The sequence below is a fragment of the Misgurnus anguillicaudatus genome, chromosome 13, assembly GCF_027580225.2.
Source record: "Misgurnus anguillicaudatus chromosome 13, ASM2758022v2, whole genome shotgun sequence".
NCBI classification, from domain to species: Eukaryota; Metazoa; Chordata; class Actinopteri; order Cypriniformes; family Cobitidae; genus Misgurnus; species Misgurnus anguillicaudatus.
This window is the reverse complement of record NC_073349.2, coordinates 9,335,001-9,358,168: the sequence shown is the minus strand read 5'-3', so window position 1 is coordinate 9,358,168 and position 23,168 is coordinate 9,335,001. Positions and strand designations below refer to the sequence as shown.

Sequence of the window (23,168 nt, the reverse complement as noted above, 5' to 3'; positions counted from 1 at the left end):
CACATCTATTTATTCCCCCCCGCCAAAAAAAAAAACAACCAGGTAAATTTCTCCTACCTTCCTCTAGACACAGATTAGTTGAGGTTGTTTAATGAAATCCCATTCTATCCGAGCTCGAGAGAGCAGAAGAGACTCTGTTACCCTCTCATCCTGTGGTTGGTGGCCCTTCACTGGTCCACTTTGAGCAGTCAAAATAATCTGCCATGGCTCAAAGCCAGTGCTGAACAAAACAGAGATTCAGCACCCAAAACAGGGTAGTCATGACTGTTCTGAGAACCTCACACAACAGGGAGGGTGGACGAGAAAGAGAGAGAGAGAGAGAGAGAGAGAGAGAGAGAGAGAGAGAGAGAGAGAGAGAGAGAGAGAGAGAGAGAGAGAGAGAGAGAGAGAGAGAGAGAGAGAGAGCGAGCATGGGAGACAGGAGACAAATGAAAATGCAAGCAGGCGGTACAAGGTGTTAGAGGAAAAATGGAGGAAATGTTGAAAACAAGCGACTCAGGACTAGCTGAGATGCAGGAAAATAATTTGTAGTGAAAAAAAGACTCAGTGCATAGATGGGAGGAAGGGCGCTTTAAATCCTTTACAAAGCTTCATCAGATACTTTCTTAACTCTTTCCACCTCTAGCCTTAAAACTAGCGTCAGCATTGTCGCCTACCATTATTCCATCCTCACAAGAAACTACATCAGCATAGATGTTTCAAAGCTATTGAAGTAACACTCACTATATTATTTTATATAAAATTTAAAATAAAGGTGTCTTGGTATCTAGCGGTTGACCTGGTGACCTATAATTATACATACTATCTTAGCAAATAAGATCTACACAAATATTATATATACAGTAAATGAATCCTCATTATATGCAACAAAGGGCTAGTTCATAAAAATAAATAAATAAATAAATACAACATTCAGAGAGACTCATTCAAACCAAGTATGAAAATAAAGTTTTAAAAATGTATCAAAATGTAAGAGAATAGTAAATAAGAGTCCACACCACAACTATACCAATAAAGAGGAACAACTTTTCCACCTAATAAATGATAAAACATCCAAACTAAACTCCATTCAAATTTAGGGCCCTATTTTAACCATCTAAGCGCATGGTCTAAAGCGCATGGCACAAGTGCATATATGGCACGTCCGAATCCACTTTTGCTAGTTTAACGACTAGGAAAATTGTCTATGCGCCTGGCGCACAGTCTAAAATGGTTGTTCCTATTTTTATAATGAATACGAGAGAGCGTGAGCGGAACTGGCAAGCACAGCTGGCTTTTAAAGGGGATGAGAGCTGTCCAAGAGATAATAATCTTTTACATTTTAATTTGTTATATTTAAAAAGAGTGCGATGCTGTTGCGCATCCATTGTGTGCGATGCAAACGCACGTTGATGTCCTGTTTATAGGTGCATATTACTAACTCGCACTTCAAATAACAAAAACAAAATTGCACCATGGACTTTAGACCAGGTTTTTGTTGGTCAATGGCGTTGCCTAAAAATAGCATTGTGCCAACAATGCACCTGAACACACCTCGTTTTCATGCCAGCATGCCCAGGAGCGCACACAGATAGGTCCAATAGCATTTGCTTTTTAAACAATGTGGCGCTGGATGAGAAATGACAACTACGCCGGACTGAAACTAAACTAGCAAAAAACACTTGCAAAAAAACCTGCATTGCGCCTGGTGTATGAAAGAGCCATTAAAGAGCTTGTGCATTTAAAATGTAGTAAACATAACTTCTTCATAATTCTATGTACAAACATAACTCTGACTGTTCAAGTGCATGCCAATATAGTACCATTAAAGGGGACATATCATGTAAATCTGTCTTTTTCCATGTTTAAGTGCTATATACTTTGGTCCCCAGTGCTTCTATCAACCTACAAAATGTGAAAAACAACTATCCAGTAACTTAGTTTTGGTAAACCATTTTCTGCAAACATGTGAAAAAATAGGTCACTGAAATTTGTCTGGCCTTATGATGTCAGAAGGTGATCTTATTATAATAATACTGCCCCTTAATCTCCAATATCCAACCACGGCACTGCCATTTAGTACAGATTTCAGCTTATTTGCATTTAAAAGTACACACCCCAAAATGGCACATTTTTGCTCACACCTACAAAGGTGCAATTTTTACATGCTATTATAAATTATCTATATGATATTTTGAGCTAGAAAAAAACACAGGTAATCTGAGGACACCAATGATTTATTTGATATCTTAAAAAATTTTTGTGAAATGTCCCCTTTAAAATACCGTTCCAGATGTGAATATGCCTTAATGCTCATGTTGTTTCAAATTTGTAATGGACTTTTCAAATTGGACTGTAAGTCTACACCAGCTCTCAGGGAAGCATGAAAAAGCACAGCACAATCAATAGATTCATGCTTTGTAAGAAAGCTTGGCACATTTGCATTGTTTTAGTACAGCATGCCCTGGATGGAGGGTCTTCTGTTGCAAAAGTGGGTTCTCAGAAAACAAGCTCTCCTACGTACATGGTTGTGACACCCCGCTTCACGTTTTCCTTAGCGCTCGCTCAAACAGCGTTTTTTACCAACATCCCACGCCACATGCTCGTCTGTCTCTGTGGCGCTGCCGGGAGAACGAGAGACTGTCTATTGCCATCCAATCACATATCACTGTTAGCATCTTTCCAACTTTGTCACAGCCAATCAATAAAGCCTAATCCCATCATTGCCTCTGTTGACAGCCAGTCACTATCATCCATTTTCAACTTTTTTATACGTATATGCATCAATCACGTATCAGTATGTGTATCTTTACCTCACAGTTCAGCCAATCAATAAAGTCAATTTCCGAAATCGTCGTCTCCTTGCCTTTGTTGACAACCAATCACTGCATCGTTTCCATCTACCTGGCGGAGCATCGCCAGCGGTTTCCAGCGGTTTAGAAAGAAAGTTGTCCCGGATTTACTTTGAATTTCACGTTTCCAACTAGAGGTAAGAAGCCAATAATGGTGTTATATTTAGTTTTTTTGTGTGTTATATTTAGTTAATTGGCTAATTAGCTAACGTTTTACGTGTAAGTTACACAGATAAACGTCTTATTTATGTAACTTAGAGATCAAGTAGCGGCCAGTTTCATTACTTTTACAGTTTTACATGTTTATATCGATATAATTACTATCGTGCATAATTCACGTTATTACGTTGATATGCGTACATTAAGTTGGCTAAAAATAGCTGACGTTTTATAACGTAATATGAGGCTTGTTTACTGGGCTAATCGATAGTAAACATTATGTAAGCTAGGCTAATTTTTCCTTATGAAAATTAACCTAACGTTAGGTTTTATTGTGGTAAAAGTGTAGTAACCATGTTTACTTTTGTGTGTATTGATTACTATCAGCAAAACCATGGTTTTGGAAAACCATAATTGTGAAAACCATGGTTATTTGTGGTTACCATGGTTTTACTACAGTAACCATGGCTTCTTTGTTTTAGCTGTAGTAAAAGCATGGTTAATTTTCGTAAGGGGTGTGAAAATTAACCATGGTTTTATTGTGGTGAAAGTGTAGTAATCATGTTTTTTTGGTGTATTTATTACAATCAGCAAAACCATGGTTTTATTACACTAACCATGGTTTAACTTTTGGAAAACCACGATTGTCAAAACCATGGTTATTTTGTGGTTACCATGGTTTTAACTGTAGTTAAACCATGGTTAATTTTCATAAGGGTAAGCCTATGTAATTGAAATGGTATGCAATAATAAGGAGTTTTTGAGTTATGGCATATTTTACCCACACACCACATTATCCCTTCCTCCCAAATATCAAACTATAACCTTGTAATAAAACACTGAGATTAAATATATGCTATTTGAAAAAAAATGTATGAAATTGATTAACTACTCAGTTCTATTGAATAGTCATAAACTTTGTATTTTGCCACACGCTATTTTTTATTGGAAGATGGCTTCCAAGCACAAGAAGCACAGGGCTATGAGTGAGGGTGAATGGATGGCCCGCCTGCGCAGATTTGCCACACAGGGGGTCTGGCCTTCTGAGGCGGGAAACAGACCGGCACCACGGCAGAAGAAATGGCATGACCTGTATCAAAAGGTAAAGTTGGACATGTATATAAACACAAGAAAGAATGTCATATTTAGAGGGAAGAGGTAGTTATGATTCACTGTCATATGTTACAGATTGAGAAGTGTCCACTGCAACACAGAGGGCAAATGTCTCTGTTTGGGGGGACACAGACATGTGACTGTGGTTTCCATACAAAAAAGGTATAAGAAGTGTTTCATAAAACTGTGATGTGTTGATGGTGTTTTGTTTATTTTTGAATTTAATTTCCTTTTCTGTGAAACTGTAGCCTTCCAGTTTGGCCCCTGTGTCATCCACACCATCCACGTCACCACCTGTAACACCAGGGCAGTCAGAAACAACATCTGGAAAGGCACCTTTAAAGCCTACTTTAACTTTGGCATCGGTAAATGCATGCCTTTGCAGATATTTATGTTATCATATGTTATAGCATTTTATCACTGTGTATGCTTCACATAATTTTACTAATTTCTTTTTGTCAGTTTACAAAGCCGCGGTTTGGTGGTGTCCATGGTGCAGCTTTAAAGCCAAATCTAGGTGTTGCAAGGACGCATGCAACCAAGGTATAGTAAAAAAAAAGACATTTCATTCCATAAAGATATGCAGAGTTTATCTAATCATCGTTACTGCAATACCTGAAAATTGCCATCTCTTAATCTTGCAGCCTATTAGCACTTCTTCATTGCCCAGCCCTGCACCTAGGAGAACATCTCATGCTTGCAGTCCCAGGCTGTATATTCAGACCGTCTCCCCCCTGCTCTTCCTCCTTCTTCTGTGTCTGAAGCCACCTCTTCTTCCTGTGCTCCAGGAGCTGCTTCCAGAGTTGTGAGAAACTCTTTAATTTAATCGTTTTCTTCACACTAAAATTATTGGATCACATAAATATGCTACATTCCTCATAAGTGGCTTGTAATCATGTCTATGTGTTTGTCTTTTTTTTATTACAATAGGAAGTGTCAGCCGCTTCCTCTTCTGGGACGTCCTCTGATCCTCTCACCCCTGTGATCAGCTCCACCTGTGTTTCCTCTGCTGCTCCATCTGTGGCTGGATCCTCTGTCCAACCTGCCGAGGATAGGGTGACCGCTCCAGGTTCAGAGTCTGGATGGCTTCCCACAAAGTTGATGAAAACCATACCACTACAGGATCAGAAGTGGATTTCAGCAGCTTTGTGGAAGCAACATCGGCTTCGTACCGACCTGAAGCTGTGGTATGATCCACCAGAGCCAGCTCCAGAGCGTTTCTTTACACACAATCTTCTACTCTGGATGCCATACAACCTCTGGAAGGTCAGGATGTCCTGTCCTGTGTGTGGGAGACAGCTCGCAGGCTATGGGGCACACAAGAGAGCCTGCCAGGTTCTGGATGTGGACCGCTTCTATCTAATGATGACAGAGACTCTCTGGTGCAGTGGGTGCAAAGCGGCCTTCATTTCCACCAACAAGGCCATCTTGGACCAGCTGGACTCAGCTCACAGACTGGAATTTAGGCTGATCCTAACTCGAAAGTGAGTATACTGAGATTATTTAGCTTGTGTAACAAATGTTTGTCATTTAAAACACAATTGAGATGAGCTGGTTTTAATGTTTGTGTCTTTCTGTCTCTCTTTCACTTTGTTTCATTCAGGTATGCCTGTGACATGCGGGTCATAAGGTTCCTCAGGGAGAGGGCCCTGGGCAACAGCCCTTCTCGCTTAGTGAGGCAGCTGCGGGAGAACCACAGTGAAGAGTGGCTGAAGCGTCTTTGCCGATACCTTGGTGCCTGCTCAGACTTCACCTCCCAGCCAAGCCTGCTCCCTGTGAGATTTCAGGAGCCACCTGAGCCTGAAACTATCCCTTCCCACAGGTGGATGCTGGCTGTTTATGGGCGAGATATCTTGTGCAGGATTGACCACATTAAAGCCAGCATAACGTCCACATATGGATGCATCCTGAAGATGGACTCCACCAAAAAGGTAACTACTTTTTACATTTCAATAAAAAGAATTGCAAATACACCATTAGTAGTAGCACTGACCTAAAATACGTAAGTAATGTTCCATAAAATATTATGTACAAAAAAATAGCAGTGCAACATCAGTAACCTGATAAACCACTGTTATTCGTAGTAATATTTCTGCATTGGAAATTATTTTGTTCCCGCAAATGTTTCACCCATTGTTGAAAATACATCTGCTGCTGAATTTCGAAGTAAAATTGACCATTCCATCCTTGCGTAATGCGTATAAAGAAATGCAGCAAAGTTATGATGCAAAGTTTGCAATAAGCTCTTGTAAAATATCAGTGTTAAAACAAAGACATCTGCAGAATCACCTCAGCCCTGGCCCAAAGAAAAATAGCGTAACATTTTGTGGCCTGATGAGAGTACAATTGTTATTTTGGGGTCTAGTGGTTATTGACAGAACCTCAGGGGTCCCCCGTGTACTGAATTCAAGCAACAGTACACAGTAAAGGCAGTATTGCTTATTTTGACACAGATGTGCAGCAGTTATCAACAACAGTGGTTATGCAACTAAATATTTGTAATTCATTAGCTTAAAGTGAAGTTTAATCATAAGAAATTTCTTCAGTTTATAAATGTTGACACTGCTATTTTTTAAAAAGCTTAATATTTGTTTTCTTTGCTTCCCTTAAAAGAACAAGACAGACCTAATACATTTTGTTAATGCTTTGATTCTGAATTGATTGTGTAATGTTTTCAATACATTTGAAATAAGGAAATAAAATCTATTTATAACATTTCTGCACTTTATTTACTTATATTTCACATTATTTTTGCTATTATTTTCTGCATAACTGTATAAATAATTGAGAGTGAGTGAATAAAGCATCACTCACTGTCTTTTCTGTGTAATTACAGATCACAAAGAAGCTGTCGGGGTTTGCAAAGGGGACAGCATTGTGGCTAACATCTGTCAGCAATGAGGTGGGCCAAATCCTCATTAGTGTTCTGACAGCTCAGGAGGGTCTAGCCCTGGACCGAATGGCAGCTGACCTCATCCGGAGGTACACTGATGCAGGTGTGGCTCCGCCTCAGCTCCTCTATGTGGACTGCAACTGCTGTCGGGAGGGCACTGGGCAGACCAAGCTCAAGCAGAGATTTGGTGGGTGGCCAGACTTGGTGGTGAAGCTGGACATCTACCACTTCATGCGGCGACTGGCAGCTGGGTGCACTAAGGATGCACATCCTCTTTACCCCATTTTAATGGCACGCATGTCTTCCTGTATTTTTGAATGGGACAGTGGGGATGTGTCTCTGCTGAGGCAGGCCAAGAGGGAGCAGCTGAGACATGAAGGTATCCCTAACATCACCGACAATATGGTGGATCAACGGATCACCAAGGAGGAATTGGCCCTGCACTGCCGAAGGCGGACAAGAGGAGAGAAGCAGACCATCTTGATGATTGAGCACCTCCTCAGTGAGCTGATGGGGGTAAAGGGTCGAGACCTTCTTGGTGTCCCTCTTTTGGACCAGCAGAGGATGCAGAACATCTGGCAACTCCAGAAGAAGCACGTAAAGTGCATTCAGGACGAACCAGGTGTGCTGCTCTACACACAGACCGGCACCACCACCAAAAATGGTATTGTGCTGCCAAATTACAGATGTGCAAGGGGCTCCACATCACTGGAGTCCTTTCATCTCCATCTGAACAGGTTCATTCCAGGTCAGTATAAATCATTATTCATCAGAAATATTAAGGGTGACACAATGAATGGCTTTCAATAGCATAGCACAAAAAAGTAATGTAAAGTTATTGATCTTGTCTAAAGGAACAAGTGCCAACAGCTTGAATTTCCAGCTGTATCTCCTGGAAGGCCTGAACAGATGGAATCAAGACCGTAAAATGGCATCTCTGGCAGGCAAACCTCCATCCATGTTAAGCTACTCCGGGGACCTGATGCACTGTGTCAACACCCAAAGTGTTAAGGTACTTGGAAGAGAGCTCGCACCATCTTTTCAGCCACCATCTGTCTATACTGGTGAGTTTCAACTTTAAATTGCTTTTTATATTGCATAAAAATATATAATATTTATATATATATATTTTTTTAATTTCCTTCTAACTGTGTTCTCCTGTCTGTCCCAGGTGAACTCATAGGTATAGATTACCTGTACCGTCAAACAGGGCAGGCCTTACAGGATTTGGATCCTGACTCTGAGGTGACAGATCAGATGTTGGAGGATGTGGGCACAGAGGAGGAGTTGGAGGATGAGGGCTTCGGAGATATCAGTTTGGACCTCAACCTGGATCCCACTATTGAGGCGCTGGACCTGTCCTCTGGCTCATCACCCGCCACGACCAGCGTTGCCAGCACTCCTGCCTCTGTCCAGACTGGGTCTGCTAACACCACTACAGCAGCACCTAATCAACAACTGGTAACTATTCTTAATAATAACAGTTCAAGTAGTATTATTTGTATAGCACTATTAAAGGAATAGTTCACTTTAAAACGAAAATTCTGTCATCATTTACTCATCCTCATGTTGTTCTTAACCTGTATGAATTTATTTTTTCTAATGAACACAAAAGAAGATATTTTGAGAAATGATAGTAACCACACAGCAGTAAGCGACCATAGACTTCCATATTAGGAATAAAAAAATGATGGTATGTAATGGGTACCGTCAACCGTGTGCTTACCATCATTTATCAAAATATTTTCTTAGTCATTTATCACAATACCAAAATATTTTTTTCCTACTATGGAAGTCTATGGTCACTTACTTCTGTGTGTTTACCATAATTTATCAAAATATCTTCTTTTGTGTTTAGAACAACATGATGATGAGTAAATGATGACAGAATTTTCATTTTAAAGTGAACTATCCCTTTAACTTTATTTGTATAGCGCAATAAAAAGAAAAATAGAAACAAACAAAATACCATTAATACAATCTAAAGAGTAAATAGATTCATAAAAAGCAAAGTAAACAAGATAGATTAAATTCCATAAACATGTTTTTCCCCTTTTTTCAGTTTTACGCCGCCTCTGGTTTATCCTCCACGACCACCTACACCACCTCTGGGCCATCGTCCATGACCACCTATGCCACGTCTGGTCCATCCGCCATGATGACCTACACCACCTCTGCGCCATCCTCTACAACCACCTACACCACCTCTGGTCCATCCTCCACGACCACCTACACCACCTCTGCTCCATCCTCCACAAGCAGCTACGCCACCTCTGGTGCATCCTCCACGACCACCTACACCACCTCTGCGCCATCCTCCACAACCACCTACACCACCTCTAGTGCATCCTCCACGACCACCTCTGGTCCATCCTCCATGACCACCTATGCCACGTCTGGTCCATCCGCCATAATGGCCTACGCCACCTCTGCGCCATCCTTCACAAGCACCTACGCCGCCTCTGATCCATCCTCCACGACCACCTACACCACCTATGGTCCATCCTCCATGACCACCTACGCCACGTCTGGTCCATCCGACATAATGACCTACGCCACCTCTGCGCCATCCTCCACAAGCACCTATGCCACCTTTGGTCTATCCTCCACGACCACCTACACCACCTCTGGTCCATCCTCCTTGACCACCTACGCCACGTTTGGTCCATCCGACATAATGACCTACGCCACCTCTTCGCCATCCTCCACAAGCACCTACGCCGCCTCTGGTCCATCCTCCACGACCACCTACACCACCTCTGGTCCATCCTTCACGACCACCTACATCACGTCTGGTCCATCCGCCATGATGACCTACGCCACCTCTGCTCCATCCGCCACAACCACCTACGCCTCCGTCCTTCCTCTCCCGACCACCCTCACTGTCTCTGTAGCCACTGCTCCCCCAGCAGTGCAACCAGTCCCTGAGAAACCACTGGTAAGAATTTTTGTGACAAGTACATTGTGCTAGTTGTGCTGTTGTTCTGCCTGTGATATTGTATCTTTTTAACATTGATTCACTCTTATATTTTACCAGGCTGTGGATGAACGCAGTGTACCAGGAATAGATAGAGTGGACAACCTTGCAAGCTACTTGGTGGGGCTTAGGATGGAATCTGGTCAACTCTGAGCCACCAGCAGGCCAGTACCATCATTGCCCTATGGCAAAGCCTGCTTCCATATGACCAGCAGAGAGTGGCGTATGCTGCCCGGCACCAGGTGAATCTTACAACAGGACGCTTCAGGTGCTCAAAAACCAAGCCTGAATTCACGCCTGGTGTGGACAGCACTGCATCCTTGGGTCAACAGGATCCCCTGCCCAGGGGCAGACTGTTGCCGCCTGGTAGAGCCTATCTTTGTTAAACTGTGTGATATGCACAGGAGCCCAAAAAAATAGGAAATCATGCTGTAACAAGATGGACTCTAATTCTGAGGGACTACAGCAAGATCCGGCAGCTGGTCCTGGGCAATGGGACTGTGATGGAGAATACCACCCTGCAATTGTTTCAGGTGAATCAAACAACTTTAAATCAATGGCACAAGAAGCGGCTAAAGAGGCAAGAATGTGCCATCCTGCTTCAGGGAGTGAACTTGCCAGCCCCCATTCCTATTGCTGCTAGGCCTCTCCCGCCTGGACAGACTCGCCCCACTACAGCCCCCCCACAGCTTGGTCCCCAACACCGCTACCACCTGCCAGCAAGCACAGTGGGAAAGGCAGTGGACAAGCGAAAGTCTGCAGTTCCAGCCCCGCACCCCCCTCCTCCAAAGGTTTTCCGACCAAGGCAGTTGTTCCCTGCTGATTCTGCTCCATTACCTGTTGTTCCCAACCCCAGTCCTGCATTTGCCCCGTTTGTGTTTTTATGTCCAGTTCCTGTCATCCGGCAGATTGCTCCAGCTGGCCCCATTCCCTCCCCACCACCTGCTCGGAGGCAGTACGTCCGCACTGTGGACAAAAACAAGTGCAGTCTGTGCCACCAGCCCCGGAACAAAGATACTGGCCACAGCCAGTATTATGGCCACATTTACTGTCCCCTGACTGCTGTTATGCCACTTGACCAATGGAGGGAGGAGATGAAGAAGAAGAGGGCAGATAAAAAATAATAATTTGTTCATTTAAAATGCTATGTGTGTGTGCTTGCTTGCATACACCTCTGTTAGGGTCATTTGTTCACCCTCTGAAAAGCTAATTTGTTCATTTGCTTTTCACATTTGATCATTTAACCCATATAAATAAGCTTAAAGCTTTTTTGATAAAGTTGTGTTTATGTGAGAGAGAAGGTGTTTGTTATAAAAATAAAAAGAACTTTATTTCTACAACAGTATCCTTTGGCTTTTTTCTATCATACCTATCTGGAAAACTTTTTACAAACTCACACAGATATTAAAATTACAAGAAAGGGACATGATCATATTCCAGACAGATTCACAGGGTGTGTCAAAAACATTTCTTTGATATAAAGGTTTATTATTATTATAAGCAGTAGTAGTATCAAATTTTTATTATTGTTATTGCAACAAACCATTAAAATTACAAGAAAAAGGGACAGATTTGTATAGCAGACATGTCCACAGGGTGGGAGAAGTGATTGTCAGAAACATTTCTTAGATATAAAGGTTTATTATTATTATTATTATTATAAGCAGGAGAAGTAGTAGTATCATATTCTTATTTTTATTACTGTTAAGCAAACAAAGCATTCTTATTCTTACCAATTCTATTTGTATCCGTTTTTAAACTATATTTGATTCATAGCAATTGAAATAGTTTGCATTAATTCATGTATGCTTTGCATGTTCCAGTCGGGGATCGAACCGGCGATTTTCTCATTTTTCTTCCCCCCTTCTTCCCCTTCTTTTCTCCTTCTCCCCCCCTTCCTCCAGACTATTGTTCCCCAGCTTTAGCTCAGTCGGTAGAGCATGAGACTCTTAATCTCCGGGTCGTGGGTTCGAGCCCCACGTTGGGCGTGTTAGCTGCTTTTCTCGTTGGAGCTTTTCGCTGCAGCCCTGGCTTCCGGGCCAAGTGGTCTTTGGGCAGCTTCTTGGAAAGATTCTGACCAAGGCGTCCTTGGGTTTCTCTTGCAAAAGTGGGTTCTCAGAAAACAAGCTCTCCTACGTACATGGTTGTGACGCCACGCTTCACGTTTTCCTTTGCGCTCGCTCAAAACAGCGTTTTCCGCAAACATCCCAATCCACCTGCTGTCTCTGTGGCGCAATCGGTTAGCGCGTTCGGCTGTTAACCGAAAGGTTGGTGGTTCGAGCCCACCCAGGGACGTCGGAAGCTTTTCAGTGCCAAGCGGAGCACAACTGGAGCACGTGGATGTTGTGGCCGCCTGTAGCAATGAAGGTATCGCCGACCGAAAGACAAATAGGCCTCCGCTTCTGCATTTGTTCTACTCTACTGACTTTCTTGGAGAGTTTATTTGCAGGATTGACTGGTCCGAGTGTTCAAGCTCGCTGACCCAGAGTTTAAAAAGAAACTGTGAAAAGGCATACCGTGGTGCCACCAAAGGAAAAACCTCTAAGACTGAGCCTAAACCCAATGAAAACCATGACTGAACTAGGTTGTTGTGTTAAGGCAAGTTCACACCAGAGGACTGTGAGACTAACGGAAACGCTGTGGCGCTCACACAACAAGGTTTTGTCAACTATCGTTTCTTATCACGACTGTGCGCATACTACACAAAACAATGCGAAAAAGGCGTGGAAACTGCAAGACCTACGGTGAAGAGACAGTCATGACCAATGGCTCAAAAAGCATTTTCTCACATGGATTCATGAGAGAACTTGGCCAGCCTTTCTCTGTTTATATCGTTTGCACCGTGACTAGCTTGACACACTACAAGATCAAATGGTAATAATATCAAACAGGTCTGACAATATTGCAGCATCTGTGACTGCGAGATGGGCTCTGATCACGCAGCTGGTCTGCTCAAAAACAACAAGCATCACCAACTGCAACGAGCATCGACTCGGCCACGAGCCAGAGTCTTTGCAGCGGGCCTTGAATATTCTGCCTGCGATAGCAAAATCCGTCCAGAACCCGCGTAGCGCGAGCTTGGCTTTACTCGCGCGACATGCAAGGCATCTGTGATTGCCGTTCCTTCAAGATGGGAACACCTTGACGTCAGCCAGCAAAGCACACGTGCGGGTGCCCGGCTAGCTCAGTCGGTAGAGCATGAGACTCTTAATCTCAGGGTCGTGGGTTCGAGCCCCACGTTGGGCGTGTTAGCTGCTTTTCTCGTTGGAGCTTTTCGCTGCAGCCCTGGCTTCCGGGCCAAGTGGTCTTTGGGCAGCTTCTTGGAAAGATTCTGACCAAGGCGTCCTTGGGTTTCTGTTGCAAAAGTGGGTTCTCAGAAAACAAGCTCTCCTACGTACATGGTTGTGACGCCACGCTTCACGTTTTCCTTTGCGCTCGCTCAAACAGCGTTTTTTACCACCATCCCACGCCACGCGCTCGTCTGTCTCTGTGGCGCAATCGGTTAGCGCGTTCGGCTGTTAACCGAAAGGTTGGTGGTTCGAGCCCACCCAGGGACGTCGGAAGCTTTTCAGTGCCAAGCGGAGCACAACTGGAGCACGTGGATGTTGTGGCCGCCTGTAGCAATGAAGGTATCGCCGACCGAAAGACAAATAGGCCTCCGCTTCTGCATTTGTTCTACTCTACTGACTTTCTTGGAGAGTTTATTTGCAGGATTGACTGGTCCGAGTGTTCAAGCTCGCTGACCCAGAGTTTAAAAAGAAACTGTGAAAAGGCATACCGTGGTGCCACCAAAGGAAAAACCTCTAAGACTGAGCCTAAACCAAATGAAAACCATGACTGAACTAGGTTGTTGTGTTAAGGCAAGTTCACACCAGAGGACTGTGAGACTAACGGAAACGCTGTGGCGCTCACACAACAAGGTTTTGTCAACTATCGTTTCTTATCACGACTGTGCGCATACTACACAAAACAATGCGAAAAAGGCGTGGAAACTGCAAGACCTACGGTGAAGAGACAGTCATGACCAATGGCTCAAAAAGCATTTTCTCACATGGATTCATGAGAGAACTTGGCCAGCCTTTCTCTGTTTATATCGTTTGCACCGTGACTAGCTTGACACACTACAAGATCAAATGGTAATAATATCAAACAGGTCTGACAATATTGCAGCATCTGTGACTGCGAGATGGGCTCTGATCACGCAGCTGGTCTGCTCAAAAACAACAAGCATCACCAACTGCAACGAGCATCGACTCGGCCACGAGCCAGAGTCTTTGCAGCGGGCCTTGAATATTCTGCCTGCGATAGCAAAATCCGTCCAGAACCCGCGTAGCGTGAGCTTGGCTTTACTCGCGCGACATGCAAGGCATCTGTGATTGCCGTTCCTTCAAGATGGGAACACCTTGACGTCAGCCAGCAAAGCACACGTGCGGGTGCCCGGCTAGCTCAGTCGGTAGAGCATGAGACTCTTAATCTCAGGGTCGTGGGTTCGAGCCCCACGTTGGGCGTGTTAGCTGCTTTTCTCGTTGGAGCTTTTCGCTGCAGCCCTGGCTTCCGGGCCAAGTGGTCTTTGGGCAGCTTCTTGGAAAGATTCTGACCAAGGCGTCCTTGGGTTTCTCTTGCAAAAGTGGGTTCTCAGAAAACAAGCTCTCCTACGTACATGGTTGTGACGCCACGCTTCACGTTTTCCTTTGCGCTCGCTCAAACAGCGTTTTTACCACCATCCCACACCACGCGCGCGTCTGTCTCTGTGGCGCAATCGGTTAGCGCGTTCGGCTGTTAACCGAAAGGTTGGTGGTTCGAGCCCACCCAGGGACGTCGGAAGCTTTTCAGTGCCAAGCGGAGCACAACTGGAGCACGTGGATGTTGTGGCCGCCTGTAGCAATGAAGGTATCGCCGACCGAAAGACAAATAGGCCTCCGCTTCTGCATTTGTTCTACTCTACTGACTTTCTTGGAGAGTTTATTTGCAGGATTGACTGGTCCGAGTGTTCAAGCTCGCTGACCCAGAGTTTAAAAAGAAACTGTGAAAAGGCATACCGTGGTGCCACCAAAGGAAAAACCTCTAAGACTGAGCCTAAACCCAATGAAAACCATGACTGAACTAGGTTGTTGTGTTAAGGCAAGTTCACACCAGAGGACTGTGAGACTAACGGAAACGCTGTGGCGCTCACACAACAAGGTTTTGTCAACTATCGTTTCTTATCACGACTGTGCGCATACTACACAAAACAATGCGAAAAAGGCGTGGAAACTGCAAGACCTACGGTGAAGAGACAGTCATGACCAATGGCTCAAAAAGCATTTTCTCACATGGATTCATGAGAGAACTTGGCCAGCCTTTCTCTGTTTATATCGTTTGCACCGTGACTAGCTTGACACACTACAAGATCAAATGGTAATAATATCAAACAGGTCTGACAATATTGCAGTATCTGTGACTGCGAGATGGGCTCTGATCACGCAGCTGGTCTGCTCAAAAACAACAAGCATCAGCAACTGCAACGAGCATCGACTCGGCCACGAGCCAGAGTCTTTGCAGCGGGCCTTGAATATTCTGCCTGCGATAGCAAAATCCGTCCAGAACCCGCGTAGCGTGAGCTTGGCTTTACTCGCGCGACATGCAAGGCATCTGTGATTGCCGTTCCTTCAAGATGGGAACACTTTGACGTCAGCCAGCAAAGCACACGTGCGGGTGCCCGGCTAGCTCAGTCGGTAGAGCATGAGACTCTTAATCTCAGGGTCGTGGGTTCGAGCCCCACGTTGGGCGTGTTAGCTGCTTTTCTCGTTGGAGCTTTTCGCTGCAGCCCTGGCTTCCGGGCCAAGTGGTCTTTGGGCAGCTTCTTGGAAAGATTCTGACCAAGGCGTCCTTGGGTTTCTGTTGCAAAAGTGGGTTCTCAGAAAACAAGCTCTCCTACGTACATGGTTGTGACGCCACGCTTCACGTTTTCCTTTGCGCTCGCTCAAACAGCGTTTTTTACCACCATCCCACGCCACGCGCTCGTCTGTCTCTGTGGCGCAATCGGTTAGCGCGTTCGGCTGTTAACCGAAAGGTTGGTGGTTCGAGCCCACCCAGGGACGTCGGAAGCTTTTCAGTGCCAAGCGGAGCACAACTGGAGCACGTGGATGTTGTGGCCGCCTGTAGCAATGAAGGTATCGCCGACCGAAAGACAAATAGGCCTCCGCTTCTGCATTTGTTCTACTCTACTGACTTTCTTGGAGAGTTTATTTGCAGGATTGACTGGTCCGAGTGTTCAAGCTCGCTGACCCAGAGTTTAAAAAGAAACTGTGAAAAGGCATACCGTGGTGCCACCAAAGGAAAAACCTCTAAGACTGAGCCTAAACCCAATGAAAACCATGACTGAACTAGGTTGTTGTGTTAAGGCAAGTTCACACCAGAGGACTGTGAGACTAACGGAAACGCTGTGGCGCTCACACAACAAGGTTTTGTCAACTATCGTTTCTTATCACGACTGTGCGCATACTACACAAAACAATGCGAAAAAGGCGTGGAAACTGCAAGACCTACGGTGAAGAGACAGTCATGACCAATGGCTCAAAAAGCATTTTCTCACATGGATTCATGAGAGAACTTGGCCAGCCCTTCTCTGTTTATATCGTTTGCACCGTGACTAGCTTGACACACTACAAGATCAAATGGTAATAATATCAAACAGGTCTGACAATATTGCAGCATCTGTGACTGCGAGATGGGCTCTGATCACGCAGCTGGTCTGCTCAAAAACAACAAGCATCACCAACTGCAACGAGCATCGACTCGGCCACGAGCCAGAGTCTTTGCAGCGGGCCTTGAATATTCTGCCTGCGATAGCAAAATCCGTCCAGAACCCGCGTAGCGTGAGCTTGGCTTTACTCGCGCGACATGCAAGGCATCTGTGATTGCCGTTCCTTCAAGATGGGAACACCTTGACGTCAGCCAGCAAAGCACACGTGCGGGTGCCCGGCTAGCTCAGTCGGTAGAGCATGAGACTCTTAATCTCAGGGTCGTGGGTTCGAGCCCCACGTTGGGCGTGTTAGCTGCTTTTCTCGTTGGAGCTTTTCGCTGCAGCCCTGGCTTCCGGGCCAAGTGGTCTTTGGGCAGCTTCTTGGAAAGATTCTGACCAAGGCGTCCTTGGGTTTCTGTTGCAAAAGTGGGTTCTCAGAAAACAAGCTCTCCTACGTACATGGTTGACGCCACGCTTCACGTTTTCCTTTGCGCTCGCTCAAACAGCGTTTTTACCACCATCCCACACCACGCGCTCGTCTGTCTCTGTGGCGCAATCGGTTAGCGCGTTCGGCTGTTAACCGAAAGGTTGGTGGTTCGAGCCCACCCAGGGACGTCGGAAGCTTTTCAGTGCCAAGCGGAGCACAACTGGAGCACGTGGATGTTGTGGCCGCCTGTAGCAATGAAGGTATCGCCGACCGAAAGACAAATAGGCCTCCGCTTCTGCATTTGTTCTACTCTACTGACTTTCTTGGAGAGTTTATTTGCAGGATTGACTGGTCCGAGTGTTCAAGCTCGCTGACCCAGAGTTTAAAAAGAAACTGTGAAAAGGCATACCGTGGTGCCACCAAAGGAAAAACCTCTAAGACTGAGCCTAAACCCAATGAAAACCATGACTGAACTAGGTTGTTGTGTTAAGGCAAGTTCACACCAGAGGACTGTGAGACTAACGGAAACGCTGTGGCGCTCACACAACAAGGTTTTGTCAACTATCGTTTCTTATCACGACTGTGCGCATACTACACAAAACAATGCGAAAAAGGCGTGGAAACTGCAAGACCTACGGTGAAGAGACAGTCATGACCAATGGCTCAAAAAGCATTTTCTCACATGGATTCATGAGAGAACTTGGCCAGCCTTTCTCTGTTTATATCGTTTGCACCGTGACTAGCTTGACACACTACAAGATCAAATGGTAATAATATCAAACAGGTCTGACAATATTGCAGCATCTGTGACTGCGAGATGGGCTCTGATCACGCAGCTGGTCTGCTCAAAAACAACAAGCATCACCAACTGCAACGAGCATCGACTCGGCCACGAGCCAGAGTCTTTGCAGCGGGCCTTGAATATTCTGCCTGCGATAGCAAAATCCGTCCAGAACCCGCGTAGCGTGAGCTTGGCTTTACTCGCGCGACATGCAAGGCATCTGTGATTGCCGTTCCTTCAAGATGGGAACACCTTGACGTCAGCCAGCAAAGCACACGTGCGGGTGCCCGGCTAGCTCAGTCGGTAGAGCATGAGACTCTTAATCTCAGGGTCGTGGGTTCGAGCCCCACGTTGGGCGTGTTAGCTGCTTTTCTCGTTGGAGCTTTTCGCTGCAGCCCTGGCTTCCGGGCCAAGTGGTCTTTGGGCAGCTTCTTGGAAAGATTCTGACCAAGGCGTCCTTGGGTTTCTGTTGCAAAAGTGGGTTCTCAGAAAACAAGCTCTCCTACGTACATGGTTGTGACGCCACGCTTCACGTTTTCCTTTGCGCTCGCTCAAACAGCGTTTTTTACCACCATCCCACGCCACGCGCTCGTCTGTCTCTGTGGCGCAATCGGTTAGCGCGTTCGGCTGTTAACCGAAAGGTTGGTGGTTCGAGCCCACCCAGGGACGTCGGAAGCTTTTCAGTGCCAAGCGGAGCACAACTGGAGCACGTGGATGTTGTGGCCGCCTGTAGCAATGAAGGTATCGCCGACCGAAAGACAAATAGGCCTCCGCTTCTGCATTTGTTCTACTCTACTGACTTTCTTGGAGAGTTTATTTGCAGGATTGACTGGTCCGAGTGTTCAAGCTCGCTGACCCAGAGTTTAAAAAGAAACTGTGAAAAGGCATACCGTGGTGCCACCAAAGGAAAAACCTCTAAGACTGAGCCTAAACCCAATGAAAACCATGACTGAACTAGGTTGTTGTGTTAAGGCAAGTTCACACCAGAGGACTGTGAGACTAACGGAAACGCTGTGGCGCTCACACAACAAGGTTTTGTCAACTATCGTTTCTTATCACGACTGTGCGCATACTACACAAAACAATGCGAAAAAGGCGTGGAAACTGCAAGACCTACGGTGAAGAGACAGTCATGACCAATGGCTCAAAAAGCATTTTCTCACATGGATTCATGAGAGAACTTGGCCAGCCTTTCTCTGTTTATATCGTTTGCACCGTGACTAGCTTGACACACTACAAGATCAAATGGTAATAATATCAAACAGGTCTGACAATATTGCAGCATCTGTGACTGCGAGATGGGCTCTGATCACGCAGCTGGTCTGCTCAAAAACAACAAGCATCAGCAACTGCAACGAGCATCGACTCGGCCACGAGCCAGAGTCTTTGCAGCGGGCCTTGAATATTCTGCCTGCGATAGCAAAATCCGTCCAGAACCCGCGTAGCGTGAGCTTGGCTTTACTCGCGCGACATGCAAGGCATCTGTGATTGCCGTTCCTTCAAGATGGGAACACCTTGACGTCAGCCAGCAAAGCACACGTGCGGGTGCCCGGCTAGCTCAGTCGGTAGAGCATGAGACTCTTAATCTCAGGGTCCTGGGTTCGAGCCCCACGTTGGGCGTGTTAGCTGCTTTTCTCGTTGGAGCTTTTCGCTGCAGCCCTGGCTTCCGGGCCAAGTGGTCTTTGGGCAGCTTCTTGGAAAGATTCTGACCAAGGCGTCCTTGGGTTTCTGTTGCAAAAGTGGGTTCTCAGAAAACAAGCTCTCCTACGTACATGGTTGTGACGCCACGCTTCACGTTTTCCTTTGCGCTCGCTCAAACAGCGTTTTTTACCACCATCCCACACCACGCGCTCGTCTGTCTCTGTGGCGCAATCGGTTAGCGCGTTCGGCTGTTAACCGAAAGGTTGGTGGTTCGAGCCCACCCAGGGACGTCGGAAGCTTTTCAGTGCCAAGCGGAGCACAACTGGAGCACGTGGATGTTGTGGCCGCCTGTAGCAATGAAGGTATCGCCGACCGAAAGACAAATAGGCCTCCGCTTCTGCATTTGTTCTACTCTACTGACTTTCTTGGAGAGTTTATTTGCAGGATTGACTGGTCCGAGTGTTCAAGCTCGCTGACCCAGAGTTTAAAAAGAAACTGTGAAAAGGCATACCGTGGTGCCACCAAAGGAAAAACCTCTAAGACTGAGCCTAAACCCAATGAAAACCATGACTGAACTAGGTTGTTGTGTTAAGGCAAGTTCACACCAGAGGACTGTGAGACTAACGGAAACGCTGTGGCGCTCACACAACAAGGTTTTGTCAACTATCGTTTCTTATCACGACTGTGCGCATACTACACAAAACAATGCGAAAAAGGCGTGGAAACTGCAAGACCTACGGTGAAGAGACAGTCATGACCAATGGCTCAAAAAGCATTTTCTCACATGGATTCATGAGAGAACTTGGCCAGCCTTTCTCTGTTTATATCGTTTGCACCGTGACTAGCTTGACACACTACAAGATCAAATGGTAATAATATCAAACAGGTCTGACAATATTGCAGCATCTGTGACTGCGAGATGGGCTCTGATCACGCAGCTGGTCTGCTCAAAAACAACAAGCATCACCAACTGCAACGAGCATCGACTCGGCCACGAGCCAGAGTCTTTGCAGCGGGCCTTGAATATTCTGCCTGCGATAGCAAAATCCGTCCAGAACCCGCGTAGCGTGAGCTTGGCTTTACTCGCGCGACATGCAAGGCATCTGTGATTGCCGTTCCTTCAAGATGGGAACACCTTGACGTCAGCCAGCAAAGCACACGTGCGGGTGCCCGGCTAGCTCAGTCGGTAGAGCATGAGACTCTTAATCTCAGGGTCGTGGGTTCGAGCCCCACGTTGGGCGTGTTAGCTGCTTTTCTCGTTGGAGCTTTTCGCTGCAGCCCTGGCTTCCGGGCCAAGTGGTCTTTGGGCAGCTTCTTGGAAAGATTCTGACCAAGGCGTCCTTGGGTTTCTGTTGCAAAAGTGGGTTCTCAGAAAACAAGCTCTCCTACGTACATGGTTGTGACGCCACGCTTCACGTTTTCCTTTGCGCTCGCTCAAACAGCGTTTTTTACCACCATCCCACGCCACGCGCTCGTCTGTCTCTGTGGCGCAATCGGTTAGCGCGTTCGGCTGTTAACCGAAAGGTTGGTGGTTCGAGCCCACCCAGGGACGTCGGAAGCTTTTCAGTGCCAAGCGGAGCACAACTGGAGCACGTGGATGTTGTGGCCGCCTGTAGCAATGAAGGTATCGCCGACCGAAAGACAAATAGGCCTCCGCTTCTGCATTTGTTCTACTCTACTGACTTTCTTGGAGAGTTTATTTGCAGGATTGACTGGTCCGAGTGTTCAAGCTCGCTGACCCAGAGTTTAAAAAGAAACTGTGAAAAGGCATACCGTGGTGCCACCAAAGGAAAAACCTCTAAGACTGAGCCTAAACCAAATGAAAACCATGACTGAACTAGGTTGTTGTGTTAAGGCAAGTTCACACCAGAGGACTGTGAGACTAACGGAAACGCTGTGGCGCTCACACAACAAGGTTTTGTCAACTATCGTTTCTTATCACGACTGTGCGCATACTACACAAAACAATGCGAAAAAGGCGTGGAAACTGCTTGGCTTTACTCGCGCGACATGCAAGGCATCTGTGATTGCCGTTCCTTCAAGATGGGAACACCTTGACGTCAGCCAGCAAAGCACACGTGCGGGTGCCCGGCTAGCTCAGTCGGTAGAGCATGAGACTCTTAATCTCAGGGTCGTGGGTTCGAGCCCCACGTTGGGCGTGTTAGCTGCTTTTCTCGTTGGAGCTTTTCGCTGCAGCCCTGGCTTCCGGGCCAAGTGGTCTTTGGGCAGCTTCTTGGAAAGATTCTGACCAAGGCGTCCTTGGGTTTCTGTTGCAAAAGTGGGTTCTCAGAAAACAAGCTCTCCTACGTACATGGTTGTGACGCCACGCTTCACGTTTTCCTTTGCGCTCGCTCAAACAGCGTTTTTACCACCATCCCACACCACGCGCTCGTCTGTCTCTGTGGCGCAATCGGTTAGCGCGTTCGGCTGTTAACCGAAAGGTTGGTGGTTCGAGCCCACCCAGGGACGTCGGAAGCTTTTCAGTGCCAAGCGGAGCACAACTGGAGCACGTGGATGTTGTGGCCGCCTGTAGCAATGAAGGTATCGCCGACCGAAAGACAAATAGGCCTCCGCTTCTGCATTTGTTCTACTCTACTGACTTTCTTGGAGAGTTTATTTGCAGGATTGACTGGTCCGAGTGTTCAAGCTCGCTGACCCAGAGTTTAAAAAGAAACTGTGAAAAGGCATACCGTGGTGCCACCAAAGGAAAAACCTCTAAGACTGAGCCTAAACCCAATGAAAACCATGACTGAACTAGGTTGTTGTGTTAAGGCAAGTTCACACCAGAGGACTGTGAGACTAACGGAAACGCTGTGGCGCTCACACAACAAGGTTTTGTCAACTATCGTTTCTTATCACGACTGTGCGCATACTACACAAAACAATGCGAAAAAGGCGTGGAAACTGCAAGACCTACGGTGAAGAGACAGTCATGACCAATGGCTCAAAAAGCATTTTCTCACATGGATTCATGAGAGAACTTGGCCAGCCTTTCTCTGTTTATATCATTTGCACCGTGACTAGCTTGACACACTACAAGATCAAATGGTAATAATATCAAACAGGTCTGACAATATTGCAGCATCTGTGACTGCGAGATGGGCTCTGATCACGCAGCTGGTCTGCTCAAAAACAACAAGCATCACCAACTGCAACGAGCATCGACTCGGCCACGAGCCAGAGTCTTTGCAGCGGGCCTTGAATATTCTGCCTGCGATAGCAAAATCCGTCCAGAACCCGCGTAGCGTGAGCTTGGCTTTACTCGCGCGACATGCAAGGCATCTGTGATTGCCGTTCCTTCAAGATGGGAACACCTTGACGTCAGCCAGCAAAGCACACATTCGGGTGCCCGGCTAGCTCAGTCGGTAGAGCACGTGAGTCTTAATCTCAGGGTCGTGGGTTCGAGCCCCATGTTGGGCGTGTTAGCTGCTTTTCTCGTTGGAGCTTTTCGCTGCAGCCCTGGTTTCCGGGCCAAGTGGTCTTTGGGCAGCTTCTTGGAAAGATTCTGACCAAGGCGTCCTTGGGTTTCTGTTGCAAAAGTGGGTTCTCAGAAAACAAGCTCTCCTACGTACATGGTTGTGACGCCACGCTTCACGTTTTCCTTTGCGCTCGCTCAAAACAG

General features: G+C 46.2%; 3 protein-coding genes, 1 long non-coding RNA gene and 17 other non-coding genes across 23 annotated transcripts in view; 20 read left to right on the top strand and 1 right to left on the bottom strand.

Moving 5' to 3' along the window:
- The window catches only part of cacnb3a (calcium channel, voltage-dependent, beta 3a), a 103,745-nt gene that overhangs the window by 34,358 nt on the left and 46,219 nt on the right, over positions 1-23,168 (bottom strand). The gene's annotated exons all lie outside the window — the stretch shown is intronic.
- LOC141369385 (uncharacterized) lies at positions 3,771-4,646 on the top strand. Its single transcript, XR_012373058.1, has 4 exons — positions 3,771-4,092; positions 4,179-4,265; positions 4,352-4,468; positions 4,566-4,646. It is a non-coding gene; the product is annotated as an uncharacterized lncRNA (long non-coding RNA).
- Positions 4,762-6,507, top strand: LOC141369367 (uncharacterized). Its single transcript, XM_073875686.1, has 3 exons — positions 4,762-5,587; positions 5,707-6,034; positions 6,469-6,507. Exons 1-3 carry the CDS (start codon positions 5,205-5,207, stop codon positions 6,505-6,507), a joined length of 750 nt encoding a protein of 249 aa, XP_073731787.1. The 5' UTR covers positions 4,762-5,204.
- On the top strand, positions 6,876-8,543 carry LOC129431610 (uncharacterized). The gene is made up of 3 exons (XM_055189541.2): positions 6,876-7,744; positions 7,851-8,060; positions 8,168-8,543. Exons 1-3 carry the CDS (start codon positions 7,063-7,065, stop codon positions 8,518-8,520), a joined length of 1,245 nt encoding a protein of 414 aa, XP_055045516.2. The 5' UTR covers positions 6,876-7,062; the 3' UTR covers positions 8,521-8,543.
- trnan-guu (transfer RNA asparagine (anticodon GUU)) lies at positions 12,195-12,268 on the top strand. The gene has a single exon. It is a non-coding gene; the product is annotated as a tRNA-Asn (tRNA).
- Positions 13,147-13,219, top strand: trnak-cuu (transfer RNA lysine (anticodon CUU)). Its single transcript has one exon. It is a non-coding gene; the product is annotated as a tRNA-Lys (tRNA).
- trnan-guu (transfer RNA asparagine (anticodon GUU)) lies at positions 13,457-13,530 on the top strand. Its single transcript has one exon. It is a non-coding gene; the product is annotated as a tRNA-Asn (tRNA).
- On the top strand, positions 14,409-14,481 carry trnak-cuu (transfer RNA lysine (anticodon CUU)). Its single transcript has one exon. It is a non-coding gene; the product is annotated as a tRNA-Lys (tRNA).
- On the top strand, positions 14,718-14,791 carry trnan-guu (transfer RNA asparagine (anticodon GUU)). The gene has a single exon. It is a non-coding gene; the product is annotated as a tRNA-Asn (tRNA).
- trnak-cuu (transfer RNA lysine (anticodon CUU)) lies at positions 15,670-15,742 on the top strand. The gene has a single exon. It is a non-coding gene; the product is annotated as a tRNA-Lys (tRNA).
- On the top strand, positions 15,980-16,053 carry trnan-guu (transfer RNA asparagine (anticodon GUU)). Its single transcript has one exon. It is a non-coding gene; the product is annotated as a tRNA-Asn (tRNA).
- On the top strand, positions 16,932-17,004 carry trnak-cuu (transfer RNA lysine (anticodon CUU)). Its single transcript has one exon. It is a non-coding gene; the product is annotated as a tRNA-Lys (tRNA).
- trnan-guu (transfer RNA asparagine (anticodon GUU)) lies at positions 17,239-17,312 on the top strand. The gene has a single exon. It is a non-coding gene; the product is annotated as a tRNA-Asn (tRNA).
- Positions 18,191-18,263, top strand: trnak-cuu (transfer RNA lysine (anticodon CUU)). The gene has a single exon. It is a non-coding gene; the product is annotated as a tRNA-Lys (tRNA).
- Positions 18,501-18,574, top strand: trnan-guu (transfer RNA asparagine (anticodon GUU)). Its single transcript has one exon. It is a non-coding gene; the product is annotated as a tRNA-Asn (tRNA).
- Positions 19,453-19,525, top strand: trnak-cuu (transfer RNA lysine (anticodon CUU)). Its single transcript has one exon. It is a non-coding gene; the product is annotated as a tRNA-Lys (tRNA).
- On the top strand, positions 19,763-19,836 carry trnan-guu (transfer RNA asparagine (anticodon GUU)). The gene has a single exon. It is a non-coding gene; the product is annotated as a tRNA-Asn (tRNA).
- trnak-cuu (transfer RNA lysine (anticodon CUU)) lies at positions 20,715-20,787 on the top strand. The gene has a single exon. It is a non-coding gene; the product is annotated as a tRNA-Lys (tRNA).
- Positions 21,025-21,098, top strand: trnan-guu (transfer RNA asparagine (anticodon GUU)). Its single transcript has one exon. It is a non-coding gene; the product is annotated as a tRNA-Asn (tRNA).
- On the top strand, positions 21,633-21,705 carry trnak-cuu (transfer RNA lysine (anticodon CUU)). Its single transcript has one exon. It is a non-coding gene; the product is annotated as a tRNA-Lys (tRNA).
- Positions 21,942-22,015, top strand: trnan-guu (transfer RNA asparagine (anticodon GUU)). The gene has a single exon. It is a non-coding gene; the product is annotated as a tRNA-Asn (tRNA).

Bases quoted from the DNA above. Each gene is read 5' to 3' on its own strand.
- LOC141369367 (XM_073875686.1), top strand. From the start codon at position 5,205: ATGAAAACCATACCACTACAGGATCAGAAGTGGATTTCAGCAGCTTTG. The intron at 5,588-5,706 runs GTGAGTATACTG...TGTTTCATTCAG, and splicing joins AGGCTGATCCTAACTCGAAA to GTATGCCTGTGACATGCGGG. The intron at 6,035-6,468 runs GTAACTACTTTT...TTTGGGGTCTAG, and splicing joins AGATGGACTCCACCAAAAAG to TGGTTATTGACAGAACCTCA.
- LOC129431610 (XM_055189541.2), top strand. From the start codon at position 7,063: ATGGCAGCTGACCTCATCCGGAGGTACACTGATGCAGGTGTGGCTCCG. The intron at 7,745-7,850 runs GTCAGTATAAAT...TCTTGTCTAAAG, and splicing joins TCTGAACAGGTTCATTCCAG to GAACAAGTGCCAACAGCTTG. The intron at 8,061-8,167 runs GTGAGTTTCAAC...TGTCTGTCCCAG, and splicing joins GCCACCATCTGTCTATACTG to GTGAACTCATAGGTATAGAT.